The sequence below is a fragment of the Limanda limanda genome, chromosome 9 (assembly GCF_963576545.1).
Source record: "Limanda limanda chromosome 9, fLimLim1.1, whole genome shotgun sequence".
Lineage (NCBI taxonomy): Eukaryota > Metazoa > Chordata > Actinopteri > Pleuronectiformes > Pleuronectidae > Limanda > Limanda limanda.
In genome coordinates this window covers 6,558,014-6,578,098 of record NC_083644.1, presented here as the reverse complement: position 1 = coordinate 6,578,098, position 20,085 = coordinate 6,558,014, and the positions used below count along the sequence as shown (strand labels likewise).

The 20,085-nt window shown below is 41.4% G+C and overlaps 1 protein-coding gene across 1 annotated transcript; it reads right to left on the bottom strand.

The window, feature by feature from the left end:
* Positions 1–2: 2 nt before the first annotated feature.
* LOC133010463 (G-protein-signaling modulator 2-like) lies at positions 3–18,271 on the bottom strand. The gene is made up of 15 exons (XM_061078049.1): positions 18,215–18,271; positions 9,162–9,383; positions 8,035–8,170; positions 7,516–7,655; positions 6,471–6,594; positions 6,207–6,322; positions 5,514–5,669; positions 4,338–4,446; positions 3,949–4,114; positions 3,772–3,863; positions 3,300–3,482; positions 2,400–2,562; positions 1,694–1,879; positions 1,490–1,605; positions 3–983 (listed from the first exon to the last, which is right to left on the bottom strand). Exons 2-15 carry the CDS (start codon positions 9,380–9,382, stop codon positions 792–794), a joined length of 2,100 nt encoding a protein of 699 aa, XP_060934032.1. The 5' UTR covers position 9,383; positions 18,215–18,271; the 3' UTR covers positions 3–791.
* Between the last annotated feature and the right edge of the window lie 1,814 nt (positions 18,272–20,085).

Here is a 20,085-nt window from a genome sequence, read left to right as displayed (position 1 = left end):
AATCGAATGTAAATTCATGAGATTTTATTTCTCAATTATCAGGAGAACGTATCAGTATAAAGACTAAAATAACATTTCTTTAACTCACACTAGTTAATCATCTGTAAAATCTTGTTACATAGAAGAAAAATCCCATTTCACTTCATGGCAATGATGCTCCACTCATACAACCTTAAACAATGAAATTGTCCTTGTTAAAGTCTTTAAATGCAATATCCAGAAGTAGCTCCTATAAATGGCTCCGCTGGTCATGAGTGGAGCAGTAAGGACGGACGTGAACCTTTTATTTCCCTGAAGTTCTGTCACTTGACCCTCTGACGAGTTGTTGGAGAGGTCAGAGGTCAATTAAGACCAAGTGGTTCCACTTTGCTTCACTGCAGAGTCTCTGGGACGGATCCCTCCATCCATAGAATGTCTCTCGTCCAACGTCAAGCAGAAATTCCTTCAGTTTGGCTTATATCCTTAAAGCAAATGAACGACCCACAGTTTGTAGGAGCGACTTGATGCAAGCCTCCAGAGCAGACGGACATCACTGGTCCCCAAGTGTCTGATAAAAGCTCTGTTGTTTCTTAAAGAAAGCTTGAAACGCTACATTTCCCTTGATTTCACAGTCACAATGACCAGTTCTGTATTATTTGACACCTTAATTCCGCATAATGTCACTTGTATTCTTGGCATCCTCATGTGAATGTTGTCAGGACCGCTCCAAAAGGCAGGAATCAAGGGTTAAAAAAAAGCTTGGTTACTTCATACGGGGGTCCTGAGATAACATCACAAATCGCTGCGTGGGGTCAGTCTAGTTTGGATTGGGTAACGCCCGGTGGCGGCTGGACTCGCTGCTCCTCCATCCTGTTGGACTGGGAACGCAGGATGAGGCTGAAAAAATCCTCGTCTGGAACTGTTGGGCCTTTAGATGAAGAAGATGGAGCAGAAGGTGGAGGAGAAGGTGGAGCAATGGACCTCTGGTCGTCAAGTCGGGACCCCTGAAACATCACAAGAGGAAAGAGAGTATGGGTCACTGTAGGCCTGACAGTGTAGAAAGGTGAGCTCCATGTTATCAGATGGGACATGGAGGAAACTTAAATTGAAGTCACTTCCATTAAGTAAAATCAGGAATAACCTTTAGTTGAAGTATTTTAGTCAGTGCACATTAGATCAGAACTATCGAAGTGAAGTGCACAGTTCAGGGGAAAATAAAGTGTCTAATAATAAATCAAGACCAAATTAAATATTTAACCAGGGTTTCTGCAGGGTCACAGAGTTACTTCCCCTTCCCCATAATTTAAGAAAAAAGGGGAAGATTAGAAAAAACAGTGGAAATGCCACAAACTAGACAGTCGGTGTCCATTGTCTTTCCCAAGACCAAAAGTTCAATCCAGACCAGTTTTAATTAGTTCCACGTTGTTTGTATTTAATAACAGTGTCCTAATATCTACACCGACTGTCTGAAAATGCCACATTTCTGCATTAATAGATTTCTTTTTCTCACCTGGCACTTAACTAGCATGTCGAAGAAGACGTCGTCCCCCTCCGGCTGCTCAGCACTCGTCTCGAGTCGACTGTACAGGGAGGGAGTCTGAGTTGTATCTGTGCTGGAGGAGGGGGCTGGGAGGGGAGGAGGGGAAAAATAGCATTAACCTCTACATTCGTGTCTTGACATTTAATCTGGATGTAACTTCCATCACTCCATCACCTTGTGTGGGGTCCTGCTCTGCGCTGGAGGTGGAGGGTGTACGCGGCGGGCTGCAGGTGCTGAGACGTAAGCCAGGAAACTGGCTCAGGCTGACTCGCTGGTCGTCCAGACGACGGGCCTGGGAGCTGGCCAGCAGCTCCAGGAAATGACCGGGATCCTGCAATGGTGGATCGCGTGCCGAAATAGCTGGAAATCAAGAGAATCGTTAATTTGTTGCTCGTGAAGGGAACAGCGAGTGGTGCTTTTAATTCTCTAATCTGCATCTTATGTTTAATTGTAGGAGGTGAATTCGGAGCTAGAGGGATTAATTATTCCAAGTTTGCAGTTTAATGAAACTTGAGGAAACCTTTGGCCAAAAATCCCCATTTTGAGCATCAAGCACTTCCCTCAAAATGAAAAATTGGCTGTAAAATGTCGTTCATCAAGCACAAACATGGAAAAGCTTGTTTTCATGTTGGACAAAAAGTGTCAAAAGGTCCATTGAAAACCTTTTAAGCTCTCAAAGCTCGGAGGAGTGAGTCATACTCGACATTTAATAACTAAGGACACTTATGGACAAGCTGCATTCACACCATGAGGGAAACTGAGAAGAGGCCTTCATGTGGTAGAGTTTCTTTTTCACTTCTTTCCACTGGATCATTTTGGATTCATCAGACAATGTGAATGATGGCGTGAACACAGATGAAAGCAGGAGGGGCTGACTCACATTCCCTTTCAGCTACAGGTGGGGTGGAGGAGGGGGAGGAATGGGCGGGGAGATGGCTCTGGCCATCCAGGAGGGAGCACCTTTGGTCGTCCATTCGGCTGCCCTGGAAACGAGAGAGGAGGTCGAAGAAGCCGTCCTCGCCAATGGTGTCCCGCGATCCGGCCTGTAGTGGGAATTACAGAGAATAAAAAAAAGTGAGGACATGTGACACAATCCTCATGAACATCAAGTGTTTTGTCTTATTGTACTACTGAATAATTCAATTACATCAACTTATGCTCGAAGATTTGATGCAGTTAGTATCAAATCTCCGTCCACCTATACTCGACATTGATGGTTTGTAGACAAGACTTGCGTCGTCTTTTATTATGAATGGAGAAAATGAATGAACCGGTTAATTTGCTAGTGCCGTTGCCACATCACCGATCTCTGGTTCAGTGAATGTCCTCGTCATTCAAACATTTTATCATCAGAGGAGAAGATGACAAGAAAACCTGCTTCCTCTTCTTCTATAGTTGGATTCTGTCTCAACTTCCCACAATTGGTCAAAATTTCGAAACCATTAAAGTGTTGATACAAACACATGGTTCAGTTTGATCTGGACCAATGATAATAAAATAACTTCACATGACTGCAAATATTCTTTCCAAGGCCGTCCGTCTTGCAATTTGGAAAGATTTGAAAAATAACTTAATTATGAACCCGCCTCATCCTTCCTTTGAGCAATTTATGAGTCAGAAATAATGATCACACGTTTCCAGTCAGCATTATTTTTTCCCACAGTCGATACGCTGTGGTGTCGCTTCTTAAACTTTTACTCGAGTGTGAATCATCGTTAATCCTCTCGTGGTTTTTTTCCAGGGATTTTAACAGTGGGAAGGGTGAGGCGTGTAGAAATACCTTGATGGACGCTGGCGTTTCCTCTGCAGCGGTTTGCTCGCTGGAGTTTTCCTGTTGCTCTTTAGGAGGTGATTTGTTGCTCTTGTGCTTTCTGCTTCTCAGCCGATGGAAGAGGAAGAGTTTAGTGGAAGCTTTGATGGTGTTGTTTTTGGAAGAGCCGGGGAACTTCTCCTCCTCCGAACCCTGTACAGTCAAGAAGGTGCACACACACACACAGAGAATTAAATGTCACAGGTCTTTTGTTTTTTCATGTTAACATAAAAGTCAGCAGGATGACACAAATCCACAATATGCAGAACCAGGATAATTCTGTCATTCTTTAACATTAAAAGGTCTGGATTTGTATGTGCAAAGTAAATAGGTGAAGCATTAAATTAGGTCAAGAGGTTTTGAAATCAGTTTGACCAAACATCCACAGAGTTAGAAAACATTAGACACTTGAAAGTGTGTGTAAGGTGACACACTAACGTACTGGCTTTGCTGGGGAGTCTGGAGGTGGACTTTGACTTGGACTCATCTTCATGTTCTCAACACTTCCTCTCCTCCTCAACGGAGAATTGATCCCTGAGACAAAGACGGAGATGTTTTGTTTTGACACGTTCCTAGAAGGACTTGTCTGTTGCTGTATTCTGAGAAGCAGGTGACTCACCTGGGTGGTTGGAGTAACCCTGGTAGCTTACTGGCAGAGGGGAGTTATTAGTGTTTGTGTTACGGAAGATGTTGGGATGGATGTTGGAGTTGGACTTCAGGCCGACAACTAGCCGCAGGTCCGACAGGTTCATCCTGGCTGTGACCTCGCCGCTTTTGTCTCCCGTCTTTTTTTAAAACAAAGAAAAATCATAATATTGGCCAGTTAAAATCTTTTTGCACTGGTTTTGCAGCTTCTCTGTCCTTAATAAATATGAATTCAAGTAAACATATGAAGCTGAATTCATAGTCTCAAGCGTTGCTGCGGCATTCAACCAGTAGATGGAGCTGTGGACTGACGGTAGTTACTCATTGGACTCGGAGGGAGGAGGTGAAACAGTAAACATTCACCTCTTTGGCAATTTCCAGATGTTTCTCAGCAAAGTACATGGCTTGCTCATGATTCCCCAGGGCGGTGTGGGCATTTCCTAGACTCCAGTAGGCTCTTCCTTCACCAACTCTGCAGTGACACACAGAGGGAAACTGGCTGAGCAGACTCAACAGGGATTACACAACAACGAAGAGGAAGTTCCTCAAACTATTACGTATCACAATCACACATTTCACAACGATCAAAACGCCACATCATTATTTGTCAGAGTAAACTCGTGTTTTCAAAGAACTCTCTTTTCTTCCCATTACAAGAAGTTATAAAGAGAAAGGGGAGGAGCAGAGGGAGAGTTCTACTTCCACAAAGAGTCTGGGTTTTTTACTTTTACTTTTGATCATATAAATATAGTATTAAAAAACACTTCAGTTGTAAATGCCATATCGTCATTTATTTGGTGTTTCAATTGATTAAAAACTTTCCTCAATTACCTCACTGGTAATATCTGAACAAGTTCTCACAGCAAGAAAATAATCAAATGTTCATGATTGTGTTTTTCAGGAGTTCATTTACCTAAATGTTATTGTTTTTTATATAAATATATATTTGGTCCAAAAACATCTCAAAAGTTGGAGGATAGCCATCTTTCCAAAACAGAATAATTAATTTCTTCGCAAAATATGTTATTTTAATATATTAGTCTGCATTTTAGACATGAATGGGCTGTAGAAAAGGAGAAGTCTTTATATAATGACTTCATCTGTGTTGTGTTGACTCATCTTTTCATCTTCTACTTGGTTCAGTGCTCACATCATAACACACTACATCTGCTTGCTGTTGGCAGCGTTTTAATGTCGGAGTTAATTGGATCAGACGTTTAATTTTATCTTCAAATGTCAAATCATGTTTCGTGTACTGATCAAATATTTTGCATGAAAAGTACAATTTGTACATAGAAAGTCTTGTTTTAATGACTAATATGCACAGATTTTCCTTAATGTTCATGTTTTTCCAAAAACACTAAATGCTGTCAGTGGTTTCCTTGTGACTTTCCCTTCTTTTCACTGTCTTGTCTGTTTAGTATCCACCCACATTTCAGCGAATGCTTCGTTCAGGGACCGCCCACATTCAAACTGCCCACGCCCATTATTCCTCAAAGGCTAACTTGGCAGGAAAGCAGATTCTTTTCCAGCTGATACCTGTCACTGAGGTCCTGAGCGATAACCAGATGCTTGAGGTGGTAATCAATAGCTCTCTCATAGTCCTGCAGCAGCGTGTAGGTGTTGCCCAGACTGTAGCAGGCCTGGGCCTCCACGGCGCGGTCCTTCAGAAGCCTGGCCAGCTGCAGCGTCCTCCTGGGGGCAGATCAGAGGAGGAGGAAGGTCAAAGAATGTGGAGGGTGGGGGTGCACAGGAATGATAGTTATCTGCTCTGTGTCGCTTTCCAGGGGCCGCTGTGAAGGGATTAGAAACTGCTGGGCTCAATGAGTGAGTGGTTTGGAGCAACTGAACATCTGCACACGAGTCTGAGGGTGTTCTGAATGACTGCATTGTATTCAAAACTTTATTTGTCTCATTTTTGTAACCAAAGCAGTAATTTAAAGTTTATTTCTAAGAAGCATTTTAAAGCAGTATAGTTACAAAATGGTATTACAAAATGTATATTTCTGTGTTTTCCCTTTGACTAAATGTTTATTTGCTGCTTAGAAACCTTAAATTTGTAAATTAAAGTAAACAGTTTACAACAGTTTTAGATCATTTGGATTAAATCTGATCTCTCCCACTGTTCTATGCTGGTAAATTCATGAATGTTAGTAAACAAAGCTTTATACTGTCCGAAGAAGACGGAAAGCATCATCTCCAAATAACCACAATGAGATAAAGGAGACTCACTTGTAATGACCGGCCGCCACTTCAAACTGACTGAGGAAAATGTGGGCGTTGCCAAGGTTACAGTGGGCCCTCCTCTCAGCTGACTTATCCCCAAACTCTTTAGCGACGAGCAGCCGCTGCAAAACATGAAAAAACAGAAAGTGCATGTTATTTAGATCAGGTATTAACAGTTAATCAAGAATGGACAGGAGAATAAACATTAGAAATAGAAAATATGGCGTCAGAGTGAAGCTAGATTGTTTTCACGAGACGTCGGCCACTCACCTGTTCATGTGCAGCCACTGCATTTCCAAAGTCTCCCAGCAGATAGTAAGTATTTCCAAGGTTCCCGTAGGTTCGACCCTGAGCTGCCTGATCGCCCAAACTCTTCACCAGGCACAGGTTCGCTCTTTGTGGGGGGGGGGGGGGGGGGGAATACATGTGTTAGGTGTCAACATCTTCAGGATGATTTTCCAGGCCAGAATAAAGATTGCTGAAAAGTTGTGCATTTCTATTTAAATATAACCTATTTCCTAAAATTCAAGTTCTATGTATTTGGTTGTATTTGTGTTTTTAAATAATGACAACTGAACCAGCTTCATGACAACACGTGCAACTCCAGCCATTGAGACTTTAATACGTGGTTACAAGTTCCAAAAAAACAAGTAGGCGGACAGGACGAGCTTAGTATTTCTTAAACTGCTGATCTCCTGAGATCTAATCACACACACAACCGTTTCTCCAGTTTCCTTAGAACGGTGGGAGGAAAATAAAGTGAGATTAGGACGGCCAGATTCAGATGACACATCTCAGAATTCAGTTTCAACCCTGAGGCAGATGGACGATTAATAAAGAAGACCATTTCCATTGTCTATTTCCACTCGTATACAGTGAAAATGCCTGAATCGTCCTTCAAATATAGTTTCTTCTGTTTTCCAAAGACAAACTAGATGTTACTGGCCAAAATGGTAAATTTGAGGCAGTTCACAAAGCAATGGGTGACTTCATGGTGGATTTACACTTAGTTCAAACCCTGTGAGCCAAGAACAGCACTGAGACTGTGGAGAACAGTGAGTCTGATCGTTCTTAAATCTCACAGAATCACGTAGATGGTAGAGTGGCCAACGGGGAGGAGACCCCCAGGGTAGACCCAGGCTGGAAAGACGTCTGGAGTGACAACTTCTGGGACCCGAGCCCAGATAAGCATAAGACAATGGATGGATGGATAACGGGAACATGATAACGTACCCAGTCGCAAACTTAAGGGCTTCCCAAATAAAAGCAAACCACCACACTCAACACTTAGAAGCAAAAGTTGGTGTGAACTCACTCGTAGTACTGTGCAGCTTTCCTCAAGGCGATCCGGGCCTCCTCCGGGAACTCTCCTGGCTCGGCTCCAGTCCAGCAGATGCTCTTTCCCTTGGCGTGGTAAACGTTCCCGAAATTATACAGCGCCCGAGCCTGCCCAACCTACAGCACGCACACCGGGTTTTCACAGATGGAAACCACAATGACCACGGTTGTAATTACATACTTAAAATACACCGACAGACACCAGACCTGCTAGTTTGCATCGGGGGTGCTGGAAAACTATTCTAGATGTCGGTGTGCCGAGGCCCGGCCATCATCGTGTTCATATCTACAATTTTCTGTGGCCGTGCGGAACGTTATGTGGTTTAACAAATTCATATATATTTATATTTAGCTAAGTCATTGAGCCACAGACTGAAATTATATCAACAGAAAAGTGAAAAATCATTCATTCTCTGTTCTCTAGGATAAAAAAGGACTAAAGGAACGTAATTCAATATAATATCAGTACAATAAAACTCATTATAATAGAACCCACCTTATCATATATGGCTTTTGTAATTTCCAAATGTCTGTGGCAACAAACCACCGCTTCGTCATAACGTCCTAAAAGCTTTAATGTGTTCCCAAGGTTACCGCTGGCTTTGGCCTCGCCGAGTTCATCTCCAATCGTTCTGGGATTGAAAGGAAAAAAAAAAACATTAGGAAATAATTAGACTGGAATATTGGAAGATTACTGGAGTGTGTTAGTGCGAAGACACAAGAGGCAAGAAAGTAATTTACATCTGCAGGCAGAAATACTGTGGAGTCGAGTTGAGCAATTTAATCATGGAGGGGGGAAAATCGTGATTAAAAAAAGTTTTAACATCTGTTCAGAATATTGTTTGAGATGAATCTTTAATTATTTCTGTTGGAGGCCGATTAAAACTTATGTGCACAAACAAAAACCTTGTTAAAAAGTTAATCTGATGTCTTAAAGGGACTCTTACCTTTGTTGCATTTTTACACTTTTTTTGGATAAGGTTAAATTGGTATTAATAAGGTAATGACACTCTAAAATGCAAGACAGACCCACTAGGAGTAAAAACAAACAATTATTTCACTCTCATAATATTTAGTGAAAACTTCAACCAATAAAATTCTTCGGACCGAAGGACCTTATTGGCCGACAGACCTGTCTGTTTGCTGCATGGACATGCAGGTTTTCCGTCTGCTTCTTGTGGCGCATTCGGGCCCGCGTCATCAAGGTATGTGAATGTAAATGTATATAACTTACCGAATCCATTGCTTTGGTAAACAAAAACTCACATGCGTGCGCGGAGGCAGTAGGTGTTAAGTCTGCTTGTAAATAAAGTTTCTTCAAAAAAACACCGCGGATGGGAACGAGGGGGTGGGGCATTGGAGGAAGGCGGGATGATTTGAATGTGCTGTAATTCTCAAATGCAACAAAGGTAAGAGTCCCTTTAAAGAGGCCAGTGAGACCACTGTGACCTTTGACCTCCCAAATCGAATCAGTTCATCTTTAAATCAAACTGAACATTTGAACCAAATCTGAAGAAATTCCCTCAAGGCGTTCTTGAGATAATGTGTTTAAAACAATGGATGGAGGCAGAAACAAGAAGGACATGGTTTCAGAACACGTTAGGATCCAATCTGTGAAACTACCTGGTGAGTGTGAGGTCGTGCCGATGGTACTCCAGGGCTTTGATATAGTCCTGCAGGTGAAAGTAGGCATTTCCCAGCTGGCTGTAGATGGCGCTGAGGATCTGAAGGTCCTCGGTTCCCACCTGGATGGCCGACTCGAAGAAAGACACGCCGGCCCGATAGTCCCCGGTCTTACAGAGCCGCTCGCCCTCCAGAGCCAGGTCCAGACACGACGACTCCATCCTGCAGGGGAGAGGAATCTGTGTGAGAGGTCGAGTGACGGTTTCATTAACAACTAAAAGTGCCAATTATTTTATCATCTGCTCAATAAAATGTTTCTTGTGGTGTCTTTAAATGTCTTGTTTTGTCGGATTAAAACTCCAAAACCCCGAAAACATAAGGTTTAGGATCATAAATCACAAAGAAAAACAGAAACTTATGTATCTTCTCTTTTCCTTTGATTAACTAATAGAATGATTAATCAATAATTGCAGTTCTGGCAAAGCTACAGATGATCGGGAGGGGTGGAGATTTAAAGCACTGCAAACCATCTCCATTTCCACATCTGTAATTACAGATTCTTTTCTAATCCATCTAACTTTAATTTTGGAGACATAGATAAAAGAGTCCCCTACAAGTTCTGAGATACATGCAGAGCATAATTCCTAAAACATTCCTTACAACTGCTTATTTGGTCTAAACTGCAGTTAGAAGTAGATTTCAGATAAAAGTATAAAATGCTCACATTCGAAAAAATTGTAATCAGCAAATGTCTTGTACAAAGAAGTAGCTGAAAATGACTTTTCTTAAATCACTAATCAATGTATTGTGTAATTCTATTAACAACAATCTACTTGTCTTGGTGATGTTTCATCCTAAAAGTACAAAATGCAGACTGTGGTTTTCATGTATAAAGCTCAGAAAACACAACTGTGACACACACACACAAAGTCCAGACAAGAACTATAAAAATCCCAAATAAGACGGCGCATTTCCTGTGTGTCGTCTAAAAACTCCACACATACCCTGCAATGGAATCGTGTGCTTTACTTAAACCATGAACGCTAAGTAAACTCAGATGTGTCTGTGGTGGGAACCTCCGCACCCTTCCGCAGAAAATAAGACTATCCCTCTTCATCAGCGTCAAACCAGCAGTAATGAAAACGAATAGGAAACTTGAGTGAAACAATACAACGTGAGACAGTGAAACAAATCCAGTCATGCATGAACGCAGAGGATTCCTCATCTACAGGATCTGTGAATGAGAAGTGATTCTTAAGAGTGATGGAAAATCTAAAATGTCGAAACTAAAAGGTACTTTTACTTTCGTTGAGTGATCTTAAATTTAAAACACCTTTCTTCTCTGTATTCAGACAACATAAAACTGAACAACATGACTAACACCAAAAAAGTGAAGCCAAAGCGTCTCCATGGGGTTTCTAGGAAAAGGTTATAAAATCCTTCCTCCTCCATGTTAGTGGAAAAACTTTTTGTTTCCTCAAAGACGGTTCCTGTAATTTAAGGAAGTGCTAATCACACAGAGACTGACTTGTGATTGGTCGAGTGTGTGAGTCGGCGGGACCTTGCTATTTTGGCTTCATTTCTGGGAAGTGAGAGGAAGCAGTGAATATCCATATATATTTATACACATTCTATGATTCAGACCTAGGAGGAGGTTATGTAAGTTCACAGAATTCCCCTTTTTTTTTTTAATAATACTTTAGGTTTTGAAGATATTCAGATATAGTTGCTAGCTGATACATTTATTTTCATTTGAATAATCACACATTAATGAGCCGTGTTCCCTAGACGGTCACCACTTCCTCTCAGTCTGTTTCCTGAATTCCCTTTAAGAAAAACCCAACCCAAAGCTTTGGGTAATTGCTGGTTCAAGGTTGTGTTAAGGTCTGCCCCTCCCAGAGAGTGACACAAACAACACAGTATTTACAGGAATCTGTTCTCCTGCCCATGTCCTGCATTCATCTTGCTTTCAAAATGGAGAAGCTTTCCATCTCCACTTACACAGTTTGGTGGCAAAGATTAAAATTATTAACTTCAGCTGCTCCTCTTTTAAAAGAAGTAGTTGAATAGTTGAAATGTAGTTGAAACAAACTCTGTATAATTCAACAGGAAGTAGCGTGTGTAACTCTGCTAAGAGCCGTATCAGGCAAAGTTCAAGAAAGTGATGCCCAGTTCCTGGACCCGCCCCTTTCGTCCAGATCCAGCAGAAAAAAGCCTCCTTAATTAACGTCTGCACCAAATGACACACACACACACAAACACGCACACACACTCCTATGCCTGATTTTTAATGAACACTCATGCATTATTCACTGGGAAATGTGTAGAAATGTAAAAAATTAAATAAAAACAACAATCGGGCAATGTTCAACCCAAAATTGAATAGGTTCCTTCTAAGTTTCATTAAAATCCTTTTAGTACTTTTTGCATAATTCTGCTGACAAACAAGCTGTTTAAAAATGTAAGTATGAGACCAAGTTAAACAGCACAGGGACAGATGGGACTTTTTAAAGATTGACATAAACAGCCTCTTGATCGAGATGCTTCCTGACGTCGAGGTAGAAGATTCCTTCCGCTCTCACTCTCGGGCCTCACGTACCTGCCGCCTCTCCCCATTCTGATGCACTTCAGACACTTTGACACCAGGGACATCGCAGGCCTCTCGATGTGGAGCCAACGCAGCGCTTTCCGGGAAACGTCCTTTAGCTTCTCCGCCTTCGTGTGGACACACATAACGCACGCGGCCGCTGGTGTCCACTCTCTCAGGAGAAGAAAGAAACCGCCAAGGCTCCCATGGATCTTCCGGCCTTCTTCTCCCGGCGCTCTGCTAACTCCCGGCAACAGCAAAACAGAAAGGACTTAATCCGCTCAGCGTTCCTGTTGACCTTAGCGGTCGGGTGCCGGGAGTGAGAGAGAGGTTTTGTTTGGACGAGCACAGATTGACCCCCCCGGTCGTTACCGAGCAGAACCGGACGAAGTGTGCCGACCGAGGTGAGCAAGGTTAGTGTGTTTGGCCGAGTGTTGTTATCTCTCCGCCTCTCAGCCACCGGGAACAGATTTGTGAGCCACCTGATGGTGTGTGTCACTTCCAATTAGGCCAGACCTCAACGGTAATTACAGTCACTTTAAGTGGCTCCGATGAACTCTGAGGGTATTTGCTCGACACTCCATGAAATAATCACTTGTCGGCAGCCGGCCTGGAGGGAAACTTGTTTTAATGAAAATAATTCTCGCCTTTCAAAAGAAATAAAAATTCTACCTGCGTCATTAAATGTGTTTTAATATGATGGGTTAATAATTCGTGTATTCAATCAAATCTCGATAATTCCTGAGAGTAAATATGATGATGTATTAAAACAAGAAACAAACTCACACCAAACCACCACTCCTCTCCTTCTCCACAGCTTATAGTAAATCAGCGGCGGCCAATCCAGAGAAATCCACTTGTGTGAATTAACTAAGTCTGCTCAAAGTGCCCTCTAGGGGGAGGAACAAGGCGTTGGCTCACCACCGGTACATGTGACGTCAAAGCTGCCACCTCCATTGACCAAAAGCCAGATCAGCTGTTATATAAACAGGCCAAATCTAACGTACACGTCCAAATTCACCCTTCATGACCCCACGGGGAGTTTAATGCAAATGAAGAGGAGATGATCGGGATTTCTGTATAAACATCTTCCTGAGCCAGTCAAAGTTCTCGTTTGTGGTTTGGCACCGAAATGTATTTCTCACATGCTCCTGCCAAGTTCTCTTGAGGCTTTCAGTGCAAGTAGTGCTTAAGACCGGACCAGCAGGTATCTGGTTATCTGATTGTGTCAGAAACCTGCAGGCTGGCTCATCACCTCAGTGTACGCAGACCGTGTAATTCTGTCAGAGGGAAGTATGTCGGTGGTAAACATCGACCAGACGGGGCTTGTTCGCAATATCTCAGATTACTACAGAGTGCTGCAACTTGTCAACTCGACCCACTCAACCTCACGGGCTTTCTATAAATATAAATAACTGCTGGAGTCGTGTCAACACTTGGAAAAAACTTTAAATGTGACGGTAATGTCCAAAGAAGGCGATCGGAAAAGGAAACAATCACTTAGTGGTTGATGTTGAGTGTCAGGTTTTTTTTATTCTCACTGTTGTTTCAGACGTATCATGAAATATTTACACTGCGGTGAGAGGGGACCTCCTGCCGTGACCTCATTCACGTGTCGGCCAATGAGGTGTCACGTTACTGACGCAGAGAAACAACACATCTATACGGACGCACACTTCAAATATACCAAAGAACGCCGAGCAGAACGGATTCTTTGTTTTTTTTAAAATGCTCCATAGCCCAAGTTGGCAGATTCAGATGTTTGGCTGAAGCAGAAGTGAGTTAACAACTCTAACAAATTAATATATTGATCCAAAGAGAAAATTCCGGACCAGCAAACATTCACAACTGAGGCTGGAGTCAACAACTCTAGGACATTTTGGTTTAAACATTTACTACTTTACACTATTGATTATCTAAATACTTGTTGCCAATTTACTTTCGTTCCTTTTTTCGTTGATTGTCTGATAACAACTGCACTTATGACATATTTTATTATATATTATGACATCAGACTGGGCGATAAAAACAATGAAAACCATTGTGATAAATAACCAAAAATAAAAGTTCAGTATACTGCATGTTGATATGCTTATGTATTATGTGAACAACCAACTCGGAGCAAAAATGAGTCTTTAAACTAGGAAAGAAAGAATCACGAGACATTTAGAGTGACAATTACTTATATCGACAGGCCTCATTGACCCCTGCTTTACTTTTACCAGCTTTTACTACAATATATGAAGACACACAATCTGAAAACTGTAGATACGTGTGATACTTAATACAGATGTTCCAGTTAAAGTTAAAACAGTTAAACAGTGTCTTGTACCTTCAGTTTTAAGGACAGGCACATAGTGTTGCAATAACAACAGAAGTAACTATGACAGCAATCATCTCTTAAATACAGGGTTAGTAGAAGCTACATCTGTTAAAACATGTCATACAGGTTAATTTTTTAAATGCACAGGTTTTGGATGTGCTCAGTATCTTTCAACACACAAACTCTGAAGGTATCGGAATTGGAATCTTTTAAATGATTATTTTTAAAGTTACTTCATTATCCGTCACGTCACCCACTGTGAACACACAGCCTACCTCTGGCGGACATGAAGCACCTGTTCCCATTCGTGTGCATAGTGCAGAGACGCCCACATGACCGTCAGCCCAGCAGGTTGGACATGATGGATGGATGCAGGGAAAACCAGCTTCTCAATAGAAAGGTGCACAGAACGTCCTCTGGAGAGAAAGAACGCTGCCACGCATGAATTCCACCGAACAATGTGAGGATTCAGCCCTCCACACTTTCTCTGACCCCCCCCCCGTCTTATCTTGAAACTAGAGCTGGGAACAGGAGTAAACACTCAGCGGCTCTTCCGTCATGTGTCCAGTGAGTTTTAGAGAAAGAACAAACACCGTCGAGTGGTTTTGAGAGAATGCAGGTGTGAGTCATCACTTTTCTACAGGTCAGTAACGTTCGACTGCAAATCAAGCTGCTGTAAATCTTGTCAGCAATCGGACAAAAATGTACAATTGATAAAATCGATCAGGTGAAATAAAAACTCTGCATATATCCCATTAAACAAATATGTCATTATGAATATAACTGTTTTAAATATTTTAGGTAATGCATCTCGAGACTTTCCAGTTAACAAATATTTAACTGGCAACGATTCAGATAATCGGTGATACATTTTTGTAACAAAAATGCATAAAATTCACTTGTTTCATTGATGATTTTCCTTGCTCTCCTCATCCTGATAGTTAACTCTGATCATTTGGTTTTAATAAACCTAAATACCTCTGTCAAAATGCCCACTAGTTGTTAAACTTCACTAAATTGCTCAAACTTCAAGATATCAACTCCATAAATGCACCTGTTTACAAAAAAAAATCTGAAAATATGCAATGTTAAGGAAAATAATATAGAAAAGCTAAATAAATCCTGGATCTGCGCCTGATCCTGCCACAAATATAAGATGTTCACCTGATTTCCAAAGTGCCGACTACATCCAGAGAAGCCCCAGGTGAGCTTTGACACCTTTGACCTTCAAACCATGCAGGGAATGTTTCAAGCTCAATCCCACAACAAGGTCAGAAAACTGAAGTTCAAAGGTTCCACTTTGCGATGTTTGATTCTATCTCTTCTTCAAATTCCTGTTGTCCACTCGTCTTTCTTTCCATTGTCTAGAACGCCTCCAGCCCACAGGTCTATTATCCTCATGTCATCTCTCACCGACTAAGTGCTTTGTGGCTGAAAACCTTCAGCTGACTAGAGGATTTTTTTGTTGACTGCATCGTCCTCTGTGAAGGGTGCAGCTGTTTCTGATGCAGGAACCACAAAGTCTGGGAACAATCCCCCCCCCCCCCATGTTCATAGCGACTTTCATCCCGAGACTCGCTCTCTTTCTGACCTGTCAGCATGTTTTACATTGTGTTTCTCCCCCCGGTGGTGTTTGAGACGTGTGAGGTAGAAAAGAAATCATACGTCACCGAAAAATTAGCTTTTTAACAAATCTTCTTATAATCAAAAGTTATATTTGTTCCTAGTGTCGACCTCGGAGATCCTGGGAGGGAGTGTGTTTGGATCGTGCAAAGAAATCAGGAGTAATTATGCATAATTTGAGATTTCAGTCATTCTAACCCACAGGTGTGTGTGTTTGTCTAACTTTTCACATAAGTCTAATATTTTAATTGGATCTTTGTTTTCCCCGAAACACAAACACCTGACACAGCGTCGTCCTGCTCTTAGCCAATTTAGTTTTCACCTTACATCATCACTCTTCTTAACTTACTTTGAGTTCTCTTCTATGTAAACTACAGTACATTATATATTAATGTACCACAAACCCTCTGGAGGTTATTTGAGTTTCTCCTTCACATACTGTCATAATAATAAAAAGGGCCTAATGTGGCCTCTTCAACCATAAGCACTTCAATATGAATACGCCCAAACGGTCCCTCTTCAATTAAGTGGCCCGGTCTGAAGTGACAGTCATATTTCCTTTTGAGGAGAGATTATGAGAAACCATCATTAGAGACTCAACCCGAACCCTGCAGGGGAGTGAAAAGAGCCCGACAAGCACATTGAGAATGGAAAAACCGAGCTGCAGCGACGAAAACTGAGCACTGACTGTTCTCAAGAAGTGAACACACGACGGCCAATATGGGACAGAAAACGTATTTATATTGAGAGCATATTTAAAGCTAACTACCAGGTTTAACCAAGTGGTTTAGTGTTCAAAAGTACATTTCTAATCTGAGGCCGTCTGGTCCCAGGTCGGCTCAGTGTCCGGAGAGTCGGAGCTAAACGTGGAGAAGCACCACACATCTGGAACAAACTCCAGAAAACACCAGGCCTGCTCCAACTCGCAGTTATTTTAAATCAGGCCTTCATTGCACAACTCTTGTTTTGATTTTTACTGTTTGTTTTCCTATAACGCCTTGAAATACACATTTGAGTACTTTACTGTTGCACCATACTGTGTACTACGAGTACAAAGATCCTGTTGTTTGGATCCTTTTAATGGCAAGTAAGGACATGGAGAAGCAGCATGCACCACACATCTGGAACTAACTCCCAGAAAACACGAGACCCGCTCCAACTCTTTGGTTTTTTAATTTAGCTTTTAGATGTTAGTCTCTTCTTCAACCTGCTGCAACTCTCAGCTGCTTCCAGTTGACTAGTTCTGTCACTGCATTTTAATAAGATTAACTTGTTTTAAATGCTTTATTCTATTGAGTCTTATGGTTTTAAACCCCATTGACATGTTTTTCTTAATCCTTTTTTGTGCATAAGCTCTTAATGCTTTTAATTGCACGTGTGCATGTATGTGTACATTAGGTATTAAGATCCTGTTTGGATTGTTTGAATGGTGAATAAGAACATGGAAAAAATGGAGGCACTACACATCTTGAACAAACCCAGAAAACATGAGAATGATCAAGATGAACATAGAAATATTAACTCTTATCTTGCACCTCTCTTGGTTTAACTGCACCTCTATTTATATTTACAGAATGAAACCCTATTTAAATGTGGCTTTCTATTAGTTTGGTGTTTATTCTCTTAATTTCCCTTGAGAGCATTTTGAATGACCTTCCTGTGGCACTAGTATTTAAATGTGCTAAGGACACAAAGAACACCGAGAACCAGCATGAACCACACGACTGAAACCAACTCAAGTGTTTATATCGTGTCTATTTTCTTAAAACCAAATCAAAGCCTGAGACCTGCTCCAAAAATAAAAGCTCCCAGGTGTTTTTATTTGACTTTTTATGTTTGTCACAGCATTTTATTAAGATTCACTTGGGAAAAGTTACTCTACTCTTGTCTTAACTGCTTTTTATTTATTTCTACAGTTTTAAACCCCATTTAAATTTGTATTCTTGTAATGGCCTTTGAAAGATCTTTAAAATCACCTCCCTGCACATTTTTTTGTTCTAAAATCATAGTACAAGTGTGTTTTAAACTTCTGGTGTTTAGATTAAAAAAGGTTATTCTTTTCTTCCACAACTCTTGTTTTTAAATGTTTTAAACCCTAATTCAAATGGTTCCTTCTACTCCTGTGTGTATGTTTTTGTCCTGTGAGCGTAAAGATCCAGTTTCTTTGAGCAGAAAACAAGGAAGCTGCAGAGTTCAGAGTCATTCGCAATGAAGTCAGTCGGTGACACATGTTCTAGTGATGATGACTGTTTGGATGAATCCCTCTCCAGGAGTCTGGAGGTGACGCAAGTGAGGTGCTAACATGTCATCACACGTTTTCACTGTCTGGGTTCAACGGGAACAGTTGACGAGGAGACGCTTGTAGCATTTCACAGAGAATAAGAAAAGAAATAAAGGAAACTTTGTTTGGTTGTAAAAGTGAAACATGTATAGTAAGTTTGTGAGTGAAGCAAAGCTGAGGGGACAGAGAAGATACAAAATAACAAAACAAGCGAACAGACACATTGTTATTCCACTGACCTCAAAGTGACGGACACACCACCGACATGGCTCCAGCTCCAGGAAACAAGCGGGTCTCTGAACTGGTCTCTGCACTGGTCTCTGAACTGGTCTCTGAACTGGTCTATGGTCTCTGCACTGGTCTCTGAACTGGTCTCTGAACTGGTCTCTGCAGAGGATTACTGGTCCTGGTCTCTCAGGAGGAGGATGACTCCATTGTCTCTGGGTTTTAAAGAAACACTCCTCGAGCTGAGAGTCTGACTCCAATTAAAACTGCTGCCGCTGCCTTCACGGCCCGTGGGACATCTGGACACTCTTGACACTTCAACTCCAATGGAAGTTAAAGGGAGGTTTAAAAGTGTGACGTTTTAATAGGGCGGGGAAAGGGGGGAGGGGGGAGTGGAAGGTTGTATTAATGATTCGTGATCGTGACACATTCACCAGCGCTTGGTGAATAAGGTGGATTCATTCAGAGGGATTTATACAGAGACGTGTCACGTTCCATTCAGGGCCTCTCACGCCCCCTGTCGCCCGCGGCGGGTCTGTGCTGCTGCCTTGACAAGTGAAGCAAAACTTTATTTATAACAGAACGTTGAACATTTAATTCTATGTGACAGCTCAATGTAATAATAATAGTAAATTATATAACTTCCAGCAAGAAGCTCAATGTGTTGTTGGAACCACAACACTATGTACAAAGTTTATACACAGATAAAAACATCACACAAATATATTATTTGGAATTAGATATTATAACCTCATTTTTATTAATTGTTGTTTTCCATCATGATAACAGTTTTAAACATGTAAGTTTTGTTTTGACTCTAAAATGCTAACTTCACACCTGTCTGTAGTGAAAGACGTATATTATCTGCACATAATCTGTATTTTACTTTTATTCTTTATTTATTGCCCTATTTCATTCTAATTTTGCCTTCCAGATGTAGCCAGTGAACTTCTCCAGCGTGGGATCTGTAAAGTTAACTGTTACTATTTTCTTGGGCCCCAGTGGCCCCTGAATAAGAAGGTTGCCCTTGGAAGTTGACATTTTCTACCAACGCACCCAGAAACCTTCCAGAATACGATGGAGCAGTGGATCCGAGCAGAATATTAATGAAAAGCATCTTCCATTTTGTTAGAGGACGGATATTTCAAACCTTTTTCACTCATCTTTGTAACCATCTGTCCTAGAATGTGAACTCTGCTGTTTGAATCTTCCTTTTAATCAACACAAACTGCTGCATATTGATGAGATTGCTCCGTCTCCTCCATGTTTCCTCCTCTGATGTGTTTCTCTGTGTCACTGCAGCCTGGTTCACTGCAGATCCTCCACAGTGTGACACAGAGACACATGAGAGACGACTCCGTCTCACATCCTCCTCCCTCTCCCTCTCCTCTTGCTAATTGCTCCCGTTGCTTTGCTGACCGAAGCTCACTTTGAGTCGCTGTGAGCTTTTAAAGCTTCAGATGTTTGCACTTGTCTTTCACTTCTGTGCAGTTTGGCTCCGACTCAGCTCGGCTGAAGAGTCCGATAGTAAACCCAGACTTTCAACGAACTTCTTTGTAAAGCTGTCTCCAGCCAAGTGCTCAAGTTCTCTTTCTCTGTAATGACTGCAGAGGGTGAAATGTTATACTTACCTCAGTGTAATGGCCACAACTATCAAAATAACATTCACTTTGTACAATACAATACCAGTGTTTTCGTTTTAAATCTGACACATGACAATAACATATTTGTAGAAAAATAAGATCCTAGTTTTCCTGAAAAGTTTAGGCTTTTGTTCAAACTTTTATTATGATTTCTGGACTTTGTTGCTCCAGAAATTGATTTATAAGAATTTCTTACCTTGAAAAAATGTTTCACAGTCAAAAATGAAGACAGTTTCATGAAG